General features: G+C 38.2%; 1 protein-coding gene across 6 annotated transcripts; it reads right to left on the bottom strand.

Moving 5' to 3' along the window:
• Window positions 1-1,457: 1,457 nt before the first annotated feature.
• Window positions 1,458-8,868, bottom strand: LOC113537655 (interferon-inducible GTPase 5). Of its 6 annotated transcripts, none has more exons than XM_053232855.1 (4): window positions 7,165-7,857; window positions 5,400-6,357; window positions 4,700-4,847; window positions 1,458-1,661 (listed from the first exon to the last, which is right to left on the bottom strand). In XM_053232855.1, the coding sequence occupies exons 1-4, from the start codon at window positions 7,329-7,331 to the stop codon at window positions 1,657-1,659; spliced, it is 1,278 nt and encodes a 425-aa protein (XP_053088830.1). In that variant the 5' UTR covers window positions 7,332-7,857; the 3' UTR covers window positions 1,458-1,656. The 6 variants fall into 6 exon arrangements, with proteins under 6 accessions (XP_053088830.1, XP_034157381.2, XP_053088831.1 ...); XM_034301490.2 differs by having other exon boundaries at window positions 4,561-4,847; XM_053232856.1 differs by lacking the exon at window positions 1,458-1,661 and adding an exon at window positions 3,809-4,497.
• Between the last annotated feature and the right edge of the window lie 9,902 nt (window positions 8,869-18,770).

Genomic DNA, 18,770 nt, shown 5'->3' on the forward strand with positions numbered 1-18,770 from the left:
TAATTTTGTGTAATTTTATTTAAAATAATGTGTACAAATACTTTATATAAAAACTAGTAAAAAAACAAAAAGTAGTTTACATAGGATAATAAATACCGCAGTATGTATCCCTGAGAAGTGCTGTAATACTTCTGCAAATTGGAATTGTGAGCAAAGTAGACTCCACACGATTTTAACTGAGCCTAAATGTAAAAGTCCATTGCTTGTCCCTATTTTTTCTCAGTTAGGTTTACCTAGTTATCTGTCCAACAGATCAGACCACAGATTATTTTTCCTATTATTTGCTGGATGCTGCAAGGAAAGGAGGCTTGAATATAGTGCAGAGGCGATTGCTTTAAGAATATGTTGTGCATTCCTGCCCACAACATAAACACAATTATAAAATATGCAGATGATACAACAGTGATAGGGTTGAACTCCGACAGCAACGAATCAGCTTATAAGAAGGATTCCTTGGATTTCGTCTCCATGGTCTCCTCAAGATGGTTGAAATCATAGTGATTTAATTCAAAGCAAGATATCAGGAAGACAGCAGTAGACTTTAGACCAATCTGTTCCAGTGCTTAAGTAAAAAAGAAATTGTAATTTTAATACAATGTAGTTAAATGATCATTCATTATTAAACTATTAGCATTAATGCAGTCAACTTTAAGACTTTCAGCTTTAACCTGAAGGTATTTACATCCAAATCGGATGTAAATTGAAATAAACAACCTACCTTTAAGGGATCAAAAGTAATTGGACAATTGGCTGCTGAACTGCTATCGTCAGATGTGTGTTATTCCCTCATTATTTTACTTAAAGTAAGCAGACAAAAGGTCTAGAGTTGATTTCAAATGTTGAATTTGCATTTAGAATCTGTTGCTGTTAACCCTCAATATGAAGTCCAAAGAGCTGTCACTGCCAGCAAGTACGTGGGAAGTAGGAGTGCTGAGGGTACTGCAGCAGCTGTTACTTTCAGGATTCCTGTAACTGCAACTGTAAACTAATTGTAATATATGGATAAACATATAAATAAATAGGCTAAGAAAACTTTAAAAGTGAGTATTTTGAGTAGTTTTTGAAACTTATTATTGATTTGAATTTTTTAATTTATTAATGAACAGCATATTGTGCTTTTTAACCATTCATAGTTACAATTAATGGAAGGTCTGTGAGACTGAGTCTTCAGCACAGAGCAAATTGCATTTTTCTGTTTGTCAGTAACATGAGAAACTTAATTTTTTTTTACTCTTTGAATTCAAGAGAAAGAAAAGAGGTTGGTGAGGGAACAACTGTTATAATGTAAGTGATAACAGGAACTAACTCCAGTGTCAGGAAACGTGCTGACCTTTAAAAAGCACTGATATTGACTCTCCTTCCATAAATATTAAATAAATGTCTCCTAAGAGAAATATTCACCATATCAATTACTATACACTTTACTTTGTTAAACAGCATCACATTTATTATTATGCTGAAATTATGTAGAACATCCACCATACAAGTCTCTCTAAATGAGCTGTTATAGCAATGAAAATATATCGTGAGCGCATTAGTATAAACCTATCGTTTATATCACATTCATAAATACACATATCTGTGCTGCTTAAAATTCCAGCACCCCAATGCAAAATGCCTTCCTGTGTCCCAGACTGCCAGTGAAGCAAGTCCTCATTAGGCTGAAAAAAAAAAACACACATCAGAGAGATAGCAAAAACATTAAGTGTGGCCAAATAAACCATTTTACTAACTACTATATTCTTAAAACGAAAGAACACACTGGTGAGCTCAGGAACACCAAAAGGTCTAACAGACCACAGAAAACAACTGTAGTAGATGATAAGAATTCTTTCCCTGGTGAAAAAAAAGCGCTTTACAGCTGCTGGCCAGATCCTGAACACCCTCCAGGAGGTAGGCGTATCTGTGTCAACAATCAAGAGAAAGTTTCACCAGAGGAAATAAAGAGGGTTTACTATAGATGAGAAAAGGAAAAACACACCTGTGCAGTTCTGACGATCTGATGCTATTATTTTGAAAAAATCATAACAGTCAAAATCAACCGTTTGAGAGATTCATCAGCTTTGAATCTGGGGGTTCCAATGCCAAGGTTTTTCCCCTTTCTAGTGTTCCAGTGTTTTCTCTCTCTCTCATTTCTGTTGTGTGTGTGTGTGTAGCACTCCACTTCACACTTCTCCCGATTGATTCATCGAACACACCTGCTCATCAGCTCACCAATCTACAGCGTATTTAAACCCCGGTTCTTCAGCCACTCATAGTTCCAGCTTCCAGTGCGGATCACATCTCCCCCAGTCTGTTCGTCTGCACACTGCCTGCTATGCCTAGCTCTGTTTCGCTTTCCCCGTGGCTCACAGATAAAGCACTTGACCCTCACGCGCGTTCGAGCCCCGGCCACTCATGCCCACTCAAAGTCTGTGTCATTTCCTCTCCTCCGTAGCGCATCGACTGAGCATCTGACCTCCATGCTGTAGACAGTAGTTTGAATCCTAGCTTCGGCCATGTGTCCCTCCCACGCAATCCTACCTACCCCAACCTTCAACAAAACCCCTTTAAACTCTATCCTTGGGTCTGTGTTCTGCTTCTGGGTCCTCTTGTTCCTGTGATAAAATGTTCAGTTCCACTCTGTCTAGCTGTATAAAGTAATCCTTAATCTTGTTAACAGTTGATGGCACCAAGACTTTGGCAGCAGATCCTTTAAGTCCTGTAAGTTGCAAGGTGGGGCCTCCATGGATCAGTTTTCATTGTCCAGCACATCCAGCACATGCTTGATCAGATTGGGATCTGGGGAATTTGGAGGTCAAGTCAGCATCTTGAACACTTTGTCATGTTCCTCAAACCAATCCCGAACAATTTTTGCAGTGTGACAGGGCACATTATGCTGATGAAAGAGGCCACTGCCATTAGGGAATACCACTGCCATTAAGAGTGTACTTGGTCTGCAACCATGTTTAGGTAGGTGGTATGTGTCAAAGTCATAGTGCATCCTGGTGCCATCTCTTCCCCAGGTAACCAACGCACAATGCAGGCCATTCTTCCATTGCTCCATGGTCCAGTTCCGATGTTCATGTGCCCATTGTAGGTGCTTTTGGTGGTGGACACCGGTCAGCATTAGCACTCTGACCGGTCTGCGGCTACGCAGCCCCATGCGCAGCAAGCTGCAATGCACTGTGTGTTCTGTGTGTAACCACCTCGGACTGGGAAGACCCCACAAGACCTGCCGTTTTGGAGATGCTCTGACCCAGTTGTCTAGGCATCACAATGTGGCCCTTGTCAGAGTCACTCAGATCCTTACATTTGCCCATTTTCTACTTCCAATTTCAAGAACTGAATGTTCACTTGCTGCCTAATATATTCCACCCCTTGACAATTGCCACAGTAACGAGATAATCGGTGTTATTCACTTCACCTCTCAGTGGTTTTAATGTTATGGCTGATTGGTGTAAATCGTGAAGCTTTCTGTAGTTTTAGAAGGATTCCCTAGTGTCAGCACTTTGTAACAGTCAGAAGGAAAGCTGTAACTTTAGGTTTTCTGACACAGGAAAGTCTTCATTACTGAGGTTTTTGTGATTTCTTAGTTAGATGATAAGCTGTATTTTTGTCTAATTAACATCAAGAGAGAGAGAAAAAACAGAGGCTGGTTAGGGAATCACTGCATATAGCTGTAATAAGGATAACAGGAACTATATATTGCCCCAGCATTCCACAACATTAAATGGACAAATGGAAAAACATACAACATATATATTTTTTAATAAATAAAAAGTGTTAGCATTGGCAAATTGCTGTAGTATGAGAGGAATAAAAACACTTTGGGAAAAGCAGTCATTTATTATTTTCCTAACAGCACATGCTATTCATTCATTTATTCATTCATTTTCTCCATGTCAACCTTTTTTCAAATGAACACCTATTGTTTACAACAATGTAGCAAAATTTGTCTGAATGCATATCATTATAGTGCATAACTTACTGAGTGATATACTATATGGCCAAAAATATGTGGACACCTGACCATCACACCCATATGTGGTTCTTCCCTAATCTGTTGCCACAATGTTGGAAGCACACAATTGTATATTATGTCTTTACATGCTGTAGCTTTACAATTTCCCTTCACTGGAACTAAGGGTCCCAAACCTCTTCCAGTGTGACAATGTCACTGTGCACAAATCGAGTTCCATAAAGTCAAATCAAGAAATCAAGTGGCCTGCACAGAGCCCTGACCTCAACCCCACTGAACACCTTCGGGATGAACTGGAATGCCGACTGTGTCCCAGGCCTCTTCACCCATCATCAGTGCCTGACCTCACTAAAGCTTTTGTGGCTGAATGGGCAAATCCCCACAGCCATGCTGCAAAATTTAGAGGAAAGCCTTCCCAGAAGAGTAGAAGTTATTATAACAGCAGAGGGGATGTTTTTTAGGTTTGAACAATGTACAGTACAGCTGTGTTTGCTTTCCATTCCAGTAAGATCCAACAGAGACTTCATGCCCTTAAACTGTAGAATCAGAGAACTTTTAGACAAAAAGAATAATTTAGACAAAAAAAATGATATTCTTACATAAAATCATCCATGTATTCAGGTTAATCCCTGTTTCTAGTGTGAAAGAGGGATTTCTGTACCACTCTTTCTCCATCTTCACTCAAATCCTTTAAGGCAGATTTCAGCAGGAAGTAGGAGGCCACAAAAGAAATCCCACCTGCAATGACAGAGCCCAGAACTGGGACTCTGCTCTGCAGCTGATTAGCCATGAGTTGATGTCCTGAAGCTACCTGATTTAGCAAGTCTTCCACTGCCTGTGCTGACAGCTCTCTGCCAAAGGTGGAAGTTACCTCACTCTGAAGCTTCTGCAGAAAATCACATGGAAAGAAATTGTCAAAATTCATTTATGATTTGTGTTATTCACGAAAGAAGAGTATGAGAGTAATATTGAAAGTCAAAACTGGTCTTTAGGTACATTTGGCCTGCACATTTATCCAAAGTAACTTACAACTGAGACAGAATACATGTGAAAAGTTTACAGGTTAAGATTCTTGCTCAAGGGACCAACTGCTGCAGTTCTATGTTGCTGAGATTTGATTTTGTGACCTTCCAAGCAGTAGCTAAAGCATTAACCACTGACCTACCACAACATTTTAACTTTAAAATATATGCCAACATATAAAGAATGCTAAGTATACTATATACATATTTGAACTGAAATGAAATTTATTGCTGTGTTTGAGGTAATTAATCATTAACTGGGGTTGACAGGTTTCAGCAAAATTTCCAGCCCATCACAAAAAACAAAACAAACTACCTGAAGTAACCCACTGCACCACGGTGATGCTTGTGATAAATATCTGTCAGTTAAAAATTCACAGTAAAAAATAAATAAAAAACAATGCAATGTACTGTACCTCAAATGATACGCCTGTTGTATCAGCTAATCGGTGAAGAGATTTTGCATCTACACAGAATGTTTGCTGATAATATTTTAAAGTCTCCATCAGTTTGGGAACAATAGGATTGGGAGTGGCACCCCTCATGACACTGCTCAAGCATGCCAGGATTGCGTTCTTCCACACATCTTGAGCTAATGCATTCCGTTTGGTTTGTATTAACGACACACTGAGATTGGGTAGTGACAAGAGCAGGGCATGTCTCTTGTGTCCCTCCAGCTCCTCTAGCAAGGTTATCTGGAGTGCAGGGAAGTCATAGCGCTGTGGGCGAAAGCAGGAGAGCAGGAAAACCTGTGGTTGTTCCACCTTACCATTTCTCAGATTATTTTCACATTCTACACGGAGCAGGTCCAAGACATCATCATCTGACAAACCTTTCCGACTCCTGCGCCTAGCATTTGCCTCCAAATCTCGATCCACTTTGTTCCTGATGAAATAAAACTTCTTTTGAGCTTGCATTATATATTTAGCCAGTGCAGAATGGTACTCTTGAAACCGGTCAGATGTGACAATGATGAAAAAGTCATATTTTAGTAGGCCAACATCCTCCAGGTAGGTTGCAGGCTGAAAAGAGGGAGTCCCAATCCCTGGCAGGTCCCACAGCAAGACATTACTAGCATTGGGATGTGAATATGCTAAGGCCTTCTGGGTGGTTTCTGTTACACCTGTCTCTGCTGCTTCAGGTTCATCATCAGAAACCCCACGGAAAGCATTGATGAAAGAAGACTTGCCTGACCCTGACTCTCCCGTAACTGCAATGTTCAGAGTCACAGATTTCATCTGTGCAAGCATGCTTTCCACTTGTGCCACAACATCAGCGACCACGTGGGAGTGCGTGACGGTGTTCATCTCATTCATCTCTGCTTCACTTATTCCCATCTGGGATGCCATGGTAATGCTGAATGGATAAAACTGTCTGCCAGATAAAAAAAAAAGTAGATGAAATGAACCCACATGGGGAACAAAATGGTTTAAAAACAGATGCCCCACTGTTACAACAGATTGCCCCAACTCTACCTCACTTTTTATTTTAGAAAATATATATATTAATATTTCCCACCCAGCAAATAGCTAGTCTATTTTTCTGTTTCCTTTTTTTGAACACCAGAAATTTCATTCTGTTCATGCTTCATTTTTGTGGGATACTGCAGCTACAACTGAAGAGACAGTTATGACCAAAATCAAAAAATGACAGCCTGGGTGACCTATGGTTCCTTGCCAGCTACAGTTCCCTGTGTGTGTGTGTGAGAGAGAGAGAAAGAGAGACACAGACAGAGAGAAGAAGAGAGAGAGAAACTTAGAATCACTTTACTGAGAATACTTTTTTTTAGAAGCTAACAACACTTAATTATCTGAGTATCCAAGGAACCCCTTTTCTACAAGTGTAAGAGTGTAGATGCTGAAGATGAACAGAAATGCACAAAATGTGCATAGCATCTCCAAGCATAGGATGGTGGTGGTGGCACAGTTGCTGCCTTACAGCTCCAGGGTTCCTGGTTCATTCCTGAGCTTGGGTTACTGCCTGTGTGAGTTTCTGTACATGGTTTTCCCACATATCTCTAAACTCTGCAAGAGTTGTAGGGCTTGACTCAAATTATTTTCCAGGTTAATTTTACAGTGTAAGTTCCATTGTAACTTATTTGGATTTTGGACTACCGTTATATCCAGAATAGAACAATTAGAACTTTCATTAATCTTGTGTTATGTTATCTGACTAACTCACAAATTCTGCTTTCTGGAATGGACCACCTTCTTTCCAGCATCCCTGAGATTGCTTGGGTTCACAGAGAGTATCCCCACTGAGGCAAGAAATGCAAGGCAACCTGACTGGCAAAGGATATCACATTCGTTGTGAATTGATTTCAGTGCTGTAGTTCTAAGTGTTTTCATGTTTAGGCATGACGAGTAATATGGTCATGTCCAAAGAGTGTAGCAATCCCCTGCTGAAAAATCCAGCTTGGTCTGACCAGCTAGCAGCTGCCAAAACACAGGCTAAGCTGGTTTACCTGATAAAGAATGTCTATCATCTTTTCCTTCTTGACTAAATTTATCAATAAATGTTTAAGATTTTCTAATTGCCTTACTGTTGTGTTATTTTCTTTAAAAAAAAAAACTTGTCTTTGATGTTACATTAGTAGCAATAATAAACTGTTTCCATCTACCAGCACTTCCCAGCTGACAGTCATCTACCGGTTTGATCAGTTCACCCTGTTTTGCTGCTACTAATCGCAGTGCAAACACCAGATTATTTATTAATTCCCTTTCCTACATTTAATTCTCTTTTTGTCACAGAGATATCCTGTTTGTCTCCTGTTTACTTTTTTGGTTTATCCCAGTTTTTACATTACTTTTTGCTAATGGTTATGAGTTTCATTGTCTTACTAGTTTCTGCATTTGTTCCTTGTTAAAAGCCTTGTTAGTTTCATTTAAATTCAGTGCCATATTACGCAAAAAATAAACAGATGTATTGTGTAGAAATACTTTATATAGGAACTAGTAAAAAAAAAAAAAAAGAAGTTGTTTAGTCCTACCTCTACACAGGAGAATGAATACCACAGAGTGCGTCTCTGAGAAATGCTGTAATACACTGGCGAATAAAACAAACTCCACCCAGGGTTTACTGAGTTCATTGCGCTCTCTCTCTCTCTCTCTCTCTCTCTCTCTCTCTGTGTGTGTGTGTGTGTGTGAGAGAGAGAGAGAGAGAGAGAGAGAGCGCAATGAACTTTTACATTCAGACTTTGTTGCGTCTGAGTTAATGTGTGTTGAGTAGCCTTGCAACAAAATGGCGGTCTTCCTTTTTTTTTTTCTGTTGTAGCCTCTGAAACGTCCTAACTGCTTATCCTAAACAATAAACGCAGTTAAATTACCTTTAATTATGATTCTGTGGTGTTATTGTGTATCATACTGCTCACTTCTTGCCGAATATGTAGCTCATAATAAATCATGTAAGTGGAAACATGATAACAAAGCTAGTCTTTGAATATGCAGTAAGTTAACAGTTTGCAAAATATTGTTCTAAACATGATAACAAAGCTAGTCTTTGAATATGCAGTAAGTTAACAGTTTGCAAAATATTGTTCTAAAGTAACTGAACATTTTATTACACAGCAAATTACACACGTAACGATTCATTTTGAAGTTACTTAAGCTATATCAATACCAGGGGCGTTTCCTCCGAGGAGGCAAGGGTGGCAGTGTCTCCTCAAAAAATTGGATGAGAAAATAATCGATATTGCAAAAATAAAACGCCGCAAATATTACTAAAAATGACATTAAAAGTATAAAACTCACTCGTTTTTTATAAAGTAACACTGTCCAACAGCGACACCCGCAGGTAAAGTTACAGCGGAGGCTTGCCTCCTCTCAGCCCATTGCCTTATAACAGAGACCCCATAACGTGCCGTGGGTTTAGTGGGGGGTCATTGAGAATGAATGGAGGAAAGTCACGTGAGAGGAGGCAACGCCTCCATCGCGCTATAATTGGATGTGATCGATTATGATTGGATGTGATAGATTATGATTGGATGTGATCGGTTATGATTGGATGTGATAGATTATGATTGGATGTGATAGGTTCGTTCCATAAATCCCGCCTCTTGTTTTCGTGCGAGCTCGCGGCCTGAATGGACAAAATGATGGCGTTACTGACTAATTATTAAGTAAGTAAACAACTCACCCGCTTAGATATCAGTGTTTTGTGTCACGTCAAAAATGAAAACTTGAAATGGCCTGAAAACGTGATGACTGTTTTTGGTGAGCATTCAGCTTGATGAAATGAAAGCTATATCTTCGTGTCTGTGTTTGTGTTTACAGAGCTTTTATGACGGTGACCCGAAAATAAGTTGACTATTGAAAAGAACAGCTGAACATCAGTTCACAAATAAAAAAATATTAGTAACACTTTACAATAAGGTGTCATTTGTTAACATTAGTTAATGTGTTAACTAACATGAACAAACAATGAACATTTATTACAGTATTTATTAATCTTTGTTAACGTTAGTTAATAAAAATACAGCTGTTCATTGTTAGTTCATGTTAGTTCACTGTGCATTAACTAATGTTAACAAACACGTTTGATTTTGATAATGCATTAGTAAATGTTGAAAATAATATTAAATAAGATTAATAAATGCTGTAGAAGTATTGTTCATTCTTAGTTCATGTTAACTAAAGTAGTTAACTAATGTTAACTAATGAAACCTTACTGTAAAGTGTTTCCAAAATATTGTTCAAATTGTTACTGCAATAATTGTTACTTTAGTTATTATTTTGGAATAAATGTAAAAATGCATAAAAACACTACGAAATGTATAATAGTATTAAAAATATTAAATGAAATTTAAAAAATAATAATAAAATACAAAATAGATTTTTTTTACATCAATATTTGTTCTCTCTTTTTTATGTAATGTTTACAGTGCCTCCTCATTTTAAAACGCCACTGATCAATACTTATAGCCACAAGTAAAGGAACAAGAATCATATCCTCTTTGTATAACTGAAAAACAGAGAGAAAAATCAATAACTAAGCTATAAAACTCTACAACATATAAGGTATAAGGGTATGTAGTCTACTTCTATCGTCCAAAAGGGGGCAGCATCAGCCCATATGTAAATCTGCAGCCACAGGTGAAGTGAAGTGACTTGTGGCCAAGTATGGTGACCTATACTCGGAATTTGTGCTCTGCATTTAACCCATCCAAGTGCACACACACAGTAGTGAACACACACCCAGAGCAGTGGGCAGCCTTTTTTGCGGTGCCCGGGGAGCAGTTTGGGGGGCTCAGTGCCTTGCTCAAGGGTCTCACCTCAGTTGTGATATTGAGGGTGGAAGAGAGCACTGGTCATTCACTCCCCCCACCTACAATCCCTGCCGGACCCGAGACGCGAACCCACAACCTTCAGGTTCACCTCCGGGTTACAAGTCCGATTCACTATCCATTAGGCCACGACTGCCCCACCTGATTCACTACTATAATACCATGCTATTATATTAACAGTGCTACAATGACATTGATATATTTATTAAAACAGATTTTTATTAAGATATAGACGTAAAACCCTGCAGCAAAATGTTTTAAAATAAGTTTTCATTTATTAAACTGTATTTTCTTCATTTAAGCATATTATTTCCCTAAAAAGCAAACAAAGAAACAAATAACACCACATTTATTTTTAACTGAATCCAAATAACAAAAGGTAACACATCAGAAACTAACATGTAATTCAAACAAGATAACATGATAAATATAAATAATATACAGTATATTCTTCATCATCTTCTTCTTCTTCAGTGACTGCTTTATTCTGGTTAGGACCACAGTGGATCCAGAGTCGAGGAATATATCCTGAATATATCCTGAATGGGATGGCAGTCCATTTCAGGTCATTATGCACACACATATTCACACACTCCATCACACCTAGGACAATTTAGCACAGCCAATCCTGATAAAATACTGTACATGTGAAATGTAAAATCTATATATATATATATATATATATATATATATGTGTGTGTGTGTGTGTGTATATATGAAATGCCTGTTATTGAAAACAGCTCTTATTGTATTCTGCAATTGTTTAGAATAAAACATATGCTACCATATTATGTTAGTTAGTTAGTTAGTAATATGTTTTATATGCTAAAACATATTATGTTAGTTAGTTCGTTTTATTTTTGATGTTTTTACTTGAGTGCAAGTATATATTCCAGCTACTGACCGCTACCCAGACACATTTGATCAAGATTATCTTGATTAAAAAGCTGCATATATAAGTGATATATAAATGTCATATCATATATAAATGATACTGTACACTGTAATGATGTCAGGAAAGTTTTAATCTGTCTCCATTAGAGCTGTTTGTGACTCACTGATTGAGTGAGGCATTCAATGAGTCCAAAAGGGGGTTTTCTTAAATTTTCCAACCAGCACACAGGTTATTCTTGCAGTATACAGGATAGTTTGTGGCCTTGTTTGTGTTTTGTGTAAGAAGGTGAGAGACACTGTACTCACTCACCAAGTTATAAATCAATGCAGTTTTATATACTTTGTCATTGGATGTGACCACCAATAATATTTGAATATATTAAACTTTTAAATATTTTAATTATTTTTCCAACTCTGCGATGGACTGGTATCCCATCCATAGTGTATCCCCCACTTGACACCAAGCATTCCCGGGATTGGCTCAGGATCCACTGCAGCCCGGAGCAGGAGAGCTTGCACAGCAGGTAGCATTGCAATCTCACAGCTCCAGGATCCCTGACCTAGATAAAGCGGTTACTGCTGAATGATTGAATGATGAATGAGTTTTTCCATAACAAGTACTAATCAGTTGTAATTGGGCAACACTTTCCTGTCTTAGTCATGTTCATTCTTGAACAGATTTCTTTTTCAGCTGTCATCCCAGCTGAGTTGGAACTAGATTTGTAGATGTAGCATGTTTAAATGATGACACTGTGTGTGTGAGCGAGAGAGTATGGATGAGGTGAGATTAGTAGTGCTGATGAGTCATATGATGTGCATATGATAGTGCAGATGACTTGGCAGGAAGTTGAAGTGATAGAGAACTCTACTACTGTTGGCACACACAAACACACTCATGCACACATGCATGTTGAAATTAGAGCAGCTTTTTATGGGTGGTGATAATTATAATAAAGCACACTGCAGTCTAATTGTTATACTGGTGGTTATACTACAGTTAATAAGGTGTGTTTGCAGTATATTGTCAGTATTGTCAGTATAGTGATCACAGAGAAAGACTGAACTCTACTGCTACCTGTTCACTCAATCTCTGCAGAGAGCTGTGGGAGAGGAACTGCAATTCATCTAGCCTCTATGCATCCTTATATGTCATCTGCATGTGTAAAAAGGTTTGTTTGTTTCAGTTCAGGGATGAATTTCACCAAGTGAGAGTTCACATCTGGAAACATATGGCACACATACAGTATATACACAACCACACAAACACAAATTCTTAAAACCTAGAGTAAACAACAAAACAGACTGTCTTTGCACAGACAGAATCACTGAAGTGAATTTACCTTACCTCGGTGGTATGTTGATACCTGTCGCTAAAACTTAAGGGAGTGTACAATTTAGCACATCATACTACATCACTTAACACTGTATAGCATGGTGCACTGCTTTTGTTGCAGCTGCAGAATTAGGTGTTAAATGTTTGCATTACACATTATAATGGGCTTCAGTGTGCACTATTGCACTGTATTATTGGATACCAACAAAGTGAAGCTTAATTTCAGGAAAGATGCTGTATTTATATAATAGTTATGATAGTAGACAGTAGATAGTAGATAATAGTTTTTTTTTTAAAGAATATTTGTAATGACCATATGAGTTCATAAGAACACCATGTAGACAGATATAAAAAGTTTTGGATACTAAGTTATTATTTAAGCAGTAAATTAATCACAAACTTTAACCTGACCTCTCTGAGAACTCTTAAATTCTTGAAAAGGTCCCACGGCAAGAGTACAGTTGGTTAGATCTCCCTGATACTGTCAGTTAAATTATTCTGGTCAAACCAGTCTGAATGTGACAATTCCTAACGGCATTATCGATGTAGCTCACATTGACTTGCTCAAAGCGTAACAGCAGCCTTTAAACTTGAAGGTTCTTCTTAACTTATAGCCTTGAGCAAAGCCACAAAAAAGACACGTGTTTAAAAAATCCCATAAAATTCCCCTGGGTGCAAGCAGTGCCTTTGCGGAGTGCTGATGTGCCCTACAAATGGAGTTCAGGCTCACATTGTGTTGTGCTTTGGTTTTTAGGTTAGCATGGGGTTTCACTTGTTAAACTAATACTGATATGTAAGTGGGACTGCAACAAAAAGTAGAAAAAATATAAATTAATCTGAAATCCATCATCAGTCCATTCCATCATTGCCATCAGTCATGCACAGAAATGTTTATTTCTTTTAACAGCATTAATGCATACATATTTCTGTTTGATTTACCAGGAAACATTGTAATTGATTATGTAGCCTCAGGACATAATCAGTTATAATCTGAACAGTGAATGCTATTTCTGAATTGCATCACTGAAAACTATACAAGATACAAATTGGCAAGCTGTGCATTTGAGCATGTGTGTAATAAAAGAGACAAAGGGCGGTAATATAAAACATGTTTCTTGCAAAGTTTTGTGTCTGTTTTGACTTATTTTTCCACGTTGCTTTTGGAACCTTTATCAAAAACCCAGCCCCTCATTCTGTGCATGAATGCTGTTTAGTGTCTAGAATGTGTGAGTTTTATTTTGGTGTTTGCTTGCTCTGTGATTAGTGTGTTAATTGCAGCACAGTGTCTCTGAGAGGCACAATAATTATACACACTGCTGGGCATCTACAAGCACATTGCTGGGAGGTGCAGAGAGAGTGATGGATAGGGAACTGGTGTGCATGTAGGTATAGGTGGTTTGGATGATACTGCAGGCGGTACAGGGTAATATTGTGAGGAGGGCACAGGAGATTTTCATGGTCTCTGATAGCAATGATCTTTTATTTTTCTAATGCTTTCTGTCAGAGATCAGCATATTCTGCAGAGGTTAATGAAGGATCCTCTCCACTGGGAAGCCATTGCAGCTGAGACTTTATTTTATTGTTTCTTGTTTGTGCTTAAAGTTCTGTTGTAAAGTAATACTCCAATGTTTTAACCTCTTTATGTGTCTACCATATTTGTAGTGTACAGGTGATTACCACCAGTAAGTATTTTTTATATGTTTACCTTTCTTGAAAAAAGAACTTTTAATGGAAACACACTTATAATAGACACATAAAGCAGATGTTGAATTTCATGAATCATGCCAAACATATATTTGTATAACTGTTTTATGAATTTCATGAGATTCAGGTATTTGTAAATTAAGCTCTGAAGTTGTATAGATCATCATTTCAGGGATAGTACAACATATACATGTATAACTTACTTAAAACACAATATTACCACTAGCCTGATTATTGATGGCATATCATGCTGTTTCCAGGATAATTTGTGTTGACCACAATCTGTTTAGTGTTTCAGATATTGCCGCCCTATATAGTGCTCTATGTAGCACAGTCTAGATATTAAAAGGTTAGTAAGGTAAGTGAGTAAGGGAGCGATTTCAAACACAGCAGATGATCCTGCAACCTGCTGTCCTCTTTCCACTTTCCCTCTATAAATTCCAGCAAACTCACTGACTTTCCTGTCTCTGTTCTTTCAGATCTTTTATCCCCCCACCCTTCCCCCCTGTTCCTCTGATGTTTTTTCTTCACCACAATCCTGTGGTCACTCAGTGTGAACACTACAGACACAACTCCCCCTTTTTCTGTGTGTGTTGAAGTCTCAGTGTTCTTAGTGGAATGTGGTTTTGTCTAGCTCCCATTCATCTAACCATGACCCTTCACCTCTCAATGGCCAAAATACTCTAACCCAGGGAGACACTGAAATAAAAAATAATAATAATTTAAAAAAAAAAAAAAAAAGCATTGGACCTGTCAGCAACATACATGCCAGCAACTGCTATGTAGAGGTGAGTGAGGGACTTTTTTTTTTTTTTTTTTAAATTACCCACCCATCCCCACAGTTATTTTTGCTTGTACCCAGCACGTTCAATACACTCCCAAGTAAGGGTATGTGCACACTGAATGTGAATTCATCATGTGATATTTCATTGCCATTCATGTTCAATGGGCAGTTGCACAAAATACGCTAGGGATTGTGGGAGGGTAAGTGGTGAGAACCTGACATGCACCGAGGCAAAAAATTTTGCTGGATTCAATTTTATGCAAATTAGCAGTGGTGTGGTGCTGACCAACCATGACGCAGTAGACAAGGTACTGTTGTCAAACTACAAATATTAGTTTGCATTGCTAGTTCTGCCATATATTCATGCACAAAAATGTATTTATAGCTGTATCTCAGTTTGTATTGTACGACCCCAATCCACTAAAAAAATAAAATAAATGTTGCCTGGAAGAAGGTTTCCCTTCTTTTGGTGCACTTGCCGAGTTAAAACACCTGAACTGCATTAAAAGATTAAAATAATACATCTGCTATTTGTTAATTTGCCATCTAGGTAGCTAAGTATATAAATTTGAAAAACTTTCATGGTTTCATGATTTAGAGGTGTGTTTCATAAACCTTGCTGTTGATAGACACCCCTCTTTGTGAGTGACACAGAGCAACAAAAATCAAATTGTGTAGGAGTCGAACTGTAATAAAGCCATGTTTAATAAGCACATCTCATTAATACAGCTTCAGGGTCCCCAGTGCAATCCTGAGCTTGGGTTATTGTCTGTTTCATATGCTCTTGTCCATGTGGGTTTCCTCCAGGTTCACTTGTTTTCCTCCCAAGCAAAGGCTAGTTCATGAGTATGCATATCAGTGTGTGATGCCCTGCAATGGACTCACATCCTGTCCAGGTGTATTCCTGCCCAGAGCAATATCCAGTGTTCCCAGGATAGGGCCCAGATCCATTGCAACCCTGACCAGGATAAAACACTTAATGAAGGTGAATGAATCTCAATAATACCAGTAATACCAGTAATGTAAACCACACCTCCTAGTGATCCTCAGTATGCATTCTAATTGTGAGGTTTAAAGTTAACCTTATTATTAACATTTCTGTCTAATATAATATAATAATAATAATATATATAATAATTATATTTAGGTTATTGTAGGTTATATAATTCACTGATGATCCTGAAACATGGCAAGTCATGCTGTATGTGTGTACGTCACTGGGACTTCTGTACACTGGTACTGTCTTTGTCATCCATCGCTCTCTTTCTCTCTTCGCAGAGAGGCCTGCGGAGAAAGCTCTGATACACACCAAAGAATAATGCAATATTGTCCTTTTTTCCTCTCTAACAATCCAGACCTTGAGCTCTTGTTGCTTAGTCTTGGAGGTGGACCAAAACGACCTACGCTTTCACAAACAAGTCAAACAATGGCAGAACTATTCTGTTTCATCACTGGATTCAGACTGTACTATGGGGGAGGTTTGAACTCTTAATGCTGTGTCAGCGGTGCAGTCAAACTGTCCTGTGTGGTTGTGGTTGAGGTTGGCACCACCAACTTTAGTATCCAAGCATTCCAAAATCCCACAGTAGGCATTAACAGTGTGGCATCAGTTGCTTATGACCATTACAGTGATTGATAACACAGGAAGTGACTGGCACATAAGTTATTGTATGAGTAGAAGTATTCAAGAAGTGTTAGGAGATTATGGAGATACCCAATATTACCTCTCACCTGCCTTTTCCATTTATCTTTCTTTCTCCCTGTACATCTTCCTTGCTATCTGTTTATCATAGAGTGACACTGTGTTCCTTCAATGTTTTTTGTCCTTAGAAGTGGCTTAGTCAGTAATGAATCTTTGCTCCATTTCCCAAAAACTTTGAGGCATGATGGTAATCTCTAGACATAACAAAAATGTTTAACACTCTCTTGCATATGAAGTAGTTTTGAGTAATTTAGATCTAACCCCATGTCTTCCACTGTCTTAAGAAATTCTGTTTCATATACACTAAAAATGTTAACTTCTTTCCACTCCTACACTCCTCCTACACACTCTCACTTTCTGTAAAAGAAATGCATATTTCACTCACATCAGGCAGAGAGACATGCGGAGTTGTACTAAATGGTACCAGATGTTCCTCTCATTGGGAACAGTGGAAGTCCAGACCCAGACAAAACCCGCAGACACTACAACAGCTTACACAAACCGAACATTACACAACACACAAAACCTGAATTTTACACCCCACGTACACAGGATGCCACAAAACCATATTTATTGAAAACTTCTTATAGTACTGGATTCATGCAGATGGGAAAAAACAGGACTACTATTCACATTCGTGTGGTATGTTTTTTTGGTGGATTCAAATACAGTTTTGTGTGTGTGTGTGTGTGTGTGTGGACATGATTTTATAAACACCAGGAGACACCATGGTAGGCATATATGATAGGCATATATGACAGTTTTGACCTTGTGGAGGCAGGTCTCTATGAAGAAAACTGCTTTTTCTTGTTTTTTCTTTTATGGAAAATGAAGATTTTGCTTGAAAAACTAAAAGAGACAGAATATTTACAAGTTCCTCTGTAGAACACCACAAAAGATTTCCCTATCAAAGAGGTTCTAAGTAGAGCCCCTTTAGTAAGCTAACAACCAAAGAATACTTGAACCTTATTATAATACAGAAAGCAATGGAAATACTTCATGAAGATAGTACTGAATGTCTGTGTGACAACAGGAGAAGGGGGTGGTGTGTGTGTGAGAGAGAGAGAGAGAGGAAGAAAGAGAGAAAATATATTTATATTCCTTTTTTAAAATCAGGCCAGTAACAGTGACAGCAGTTGTTGGTGTTGCCTTGTTAAACGCATTCAGTGCTAAATGAGCTTACCACAATTGTTAGATGTTTTTGTCACCACAAATATGCTTCTTCAAATAAAATGAAATAAAATAGAAACAAGACTGTGTGTGATTGTGTGTGTTTATATGTCTCATGAGGCATGCACAGGAAATGGGATTGGGTGTGGTGATAATGTAGGGTTTTACGAAGCAGAAAAAGCTCCAAATTCTCAAACTTTCCAACACTGCTGAAGAAACAATAAGCACTACCTCTTACTGAGCAGCTCTATCCGTACATACTGCAACTTTCACTAATACTATTAACCACTGTACCAACTCAGCTCAGCACATTCACATAATTACCTCCATCTACCTAACTATACACCAGTGTTAAGTTCGGGAGTGATTCAGATGGACTCCAATGCAATACTACAGGAGATCTGCAGGTAAAGTACTGTCTATGCTTAGCACATAGATAGGACATTTATGGGATCAGATAGAGCTCCTCTAAGGTACAAGGAAATAGGCTTTGCATGCAAAATCCTGGGTCACATGAGAAAAGTTCACACTGGATCCTGCTCCCTAATGCTGTGTCTGAATTGCAACTTGTAATTTCCCGTCTACAACAGGTAAAAACCACCCGAAAACACCCCCTCAGCTTCAAATTTTAACTTGTCAACTCAGGGTAGTCTTCTCAACTTCCAGTTCCTTCCTCTTTTATGGAGTGACATCAAATCAACATGGCCATGCACACTGTGAACAGTGTAAAGTTCCCCTTCTCTACTTTTAAATTAGTTTTATAGCAGTATTAGCTTTAGATCAGTTAATATACAGACACAGTACTTGCTTAAATCTATAACATTGACCATACTAATCGCTGTTTTGAGAAGGCAATCAACATTAGAGTCAGCACTAACGTTAGCCAGCTAGCCTGTTGCTAAACTACTTGCTATTGTCC

The sequence above is a fragment of the Pangasianodon hypophthalmus genome, chromosome 3 (assembly GCF_027358585.1).
Source record: "Pangasianodon hypophthalmus isolate fPanHyp1 chromosome 3, fPanHyp1.pri, whole genome shotgun sequence".
Taxonomy (NCBI): domain Eukaryota; kingdom Metazoa; phylum Chordata; class Actinopteri; order Siluriformes; family Pangasiidae; genus Pangasianodon; species Pangasianodon hypophthalmus.

Coding starts and splice junctions, on each gene's coding strand:
- LOC113537655 (XM_034301490.2), bottom strand. CDS start 7,331: ATGAAAACACTTAGAACTACAGCACTGAAATCAATTCACAACGAATGT. Junction 6,358..7,164: donor CATTCCAGAAAGCAGAATTT/GTGAGTTAGTCA, acceptor TTTATCTGGCAG/ACAGTTTTATCCATTCAGCA. Junction 4,848..5,399: donor CAACAGGCGTATCATTTGAG/GTACAGTACATT, acceptor GATTTTCTGCAG/AAGCTTCAGAGTGAGGTAAC.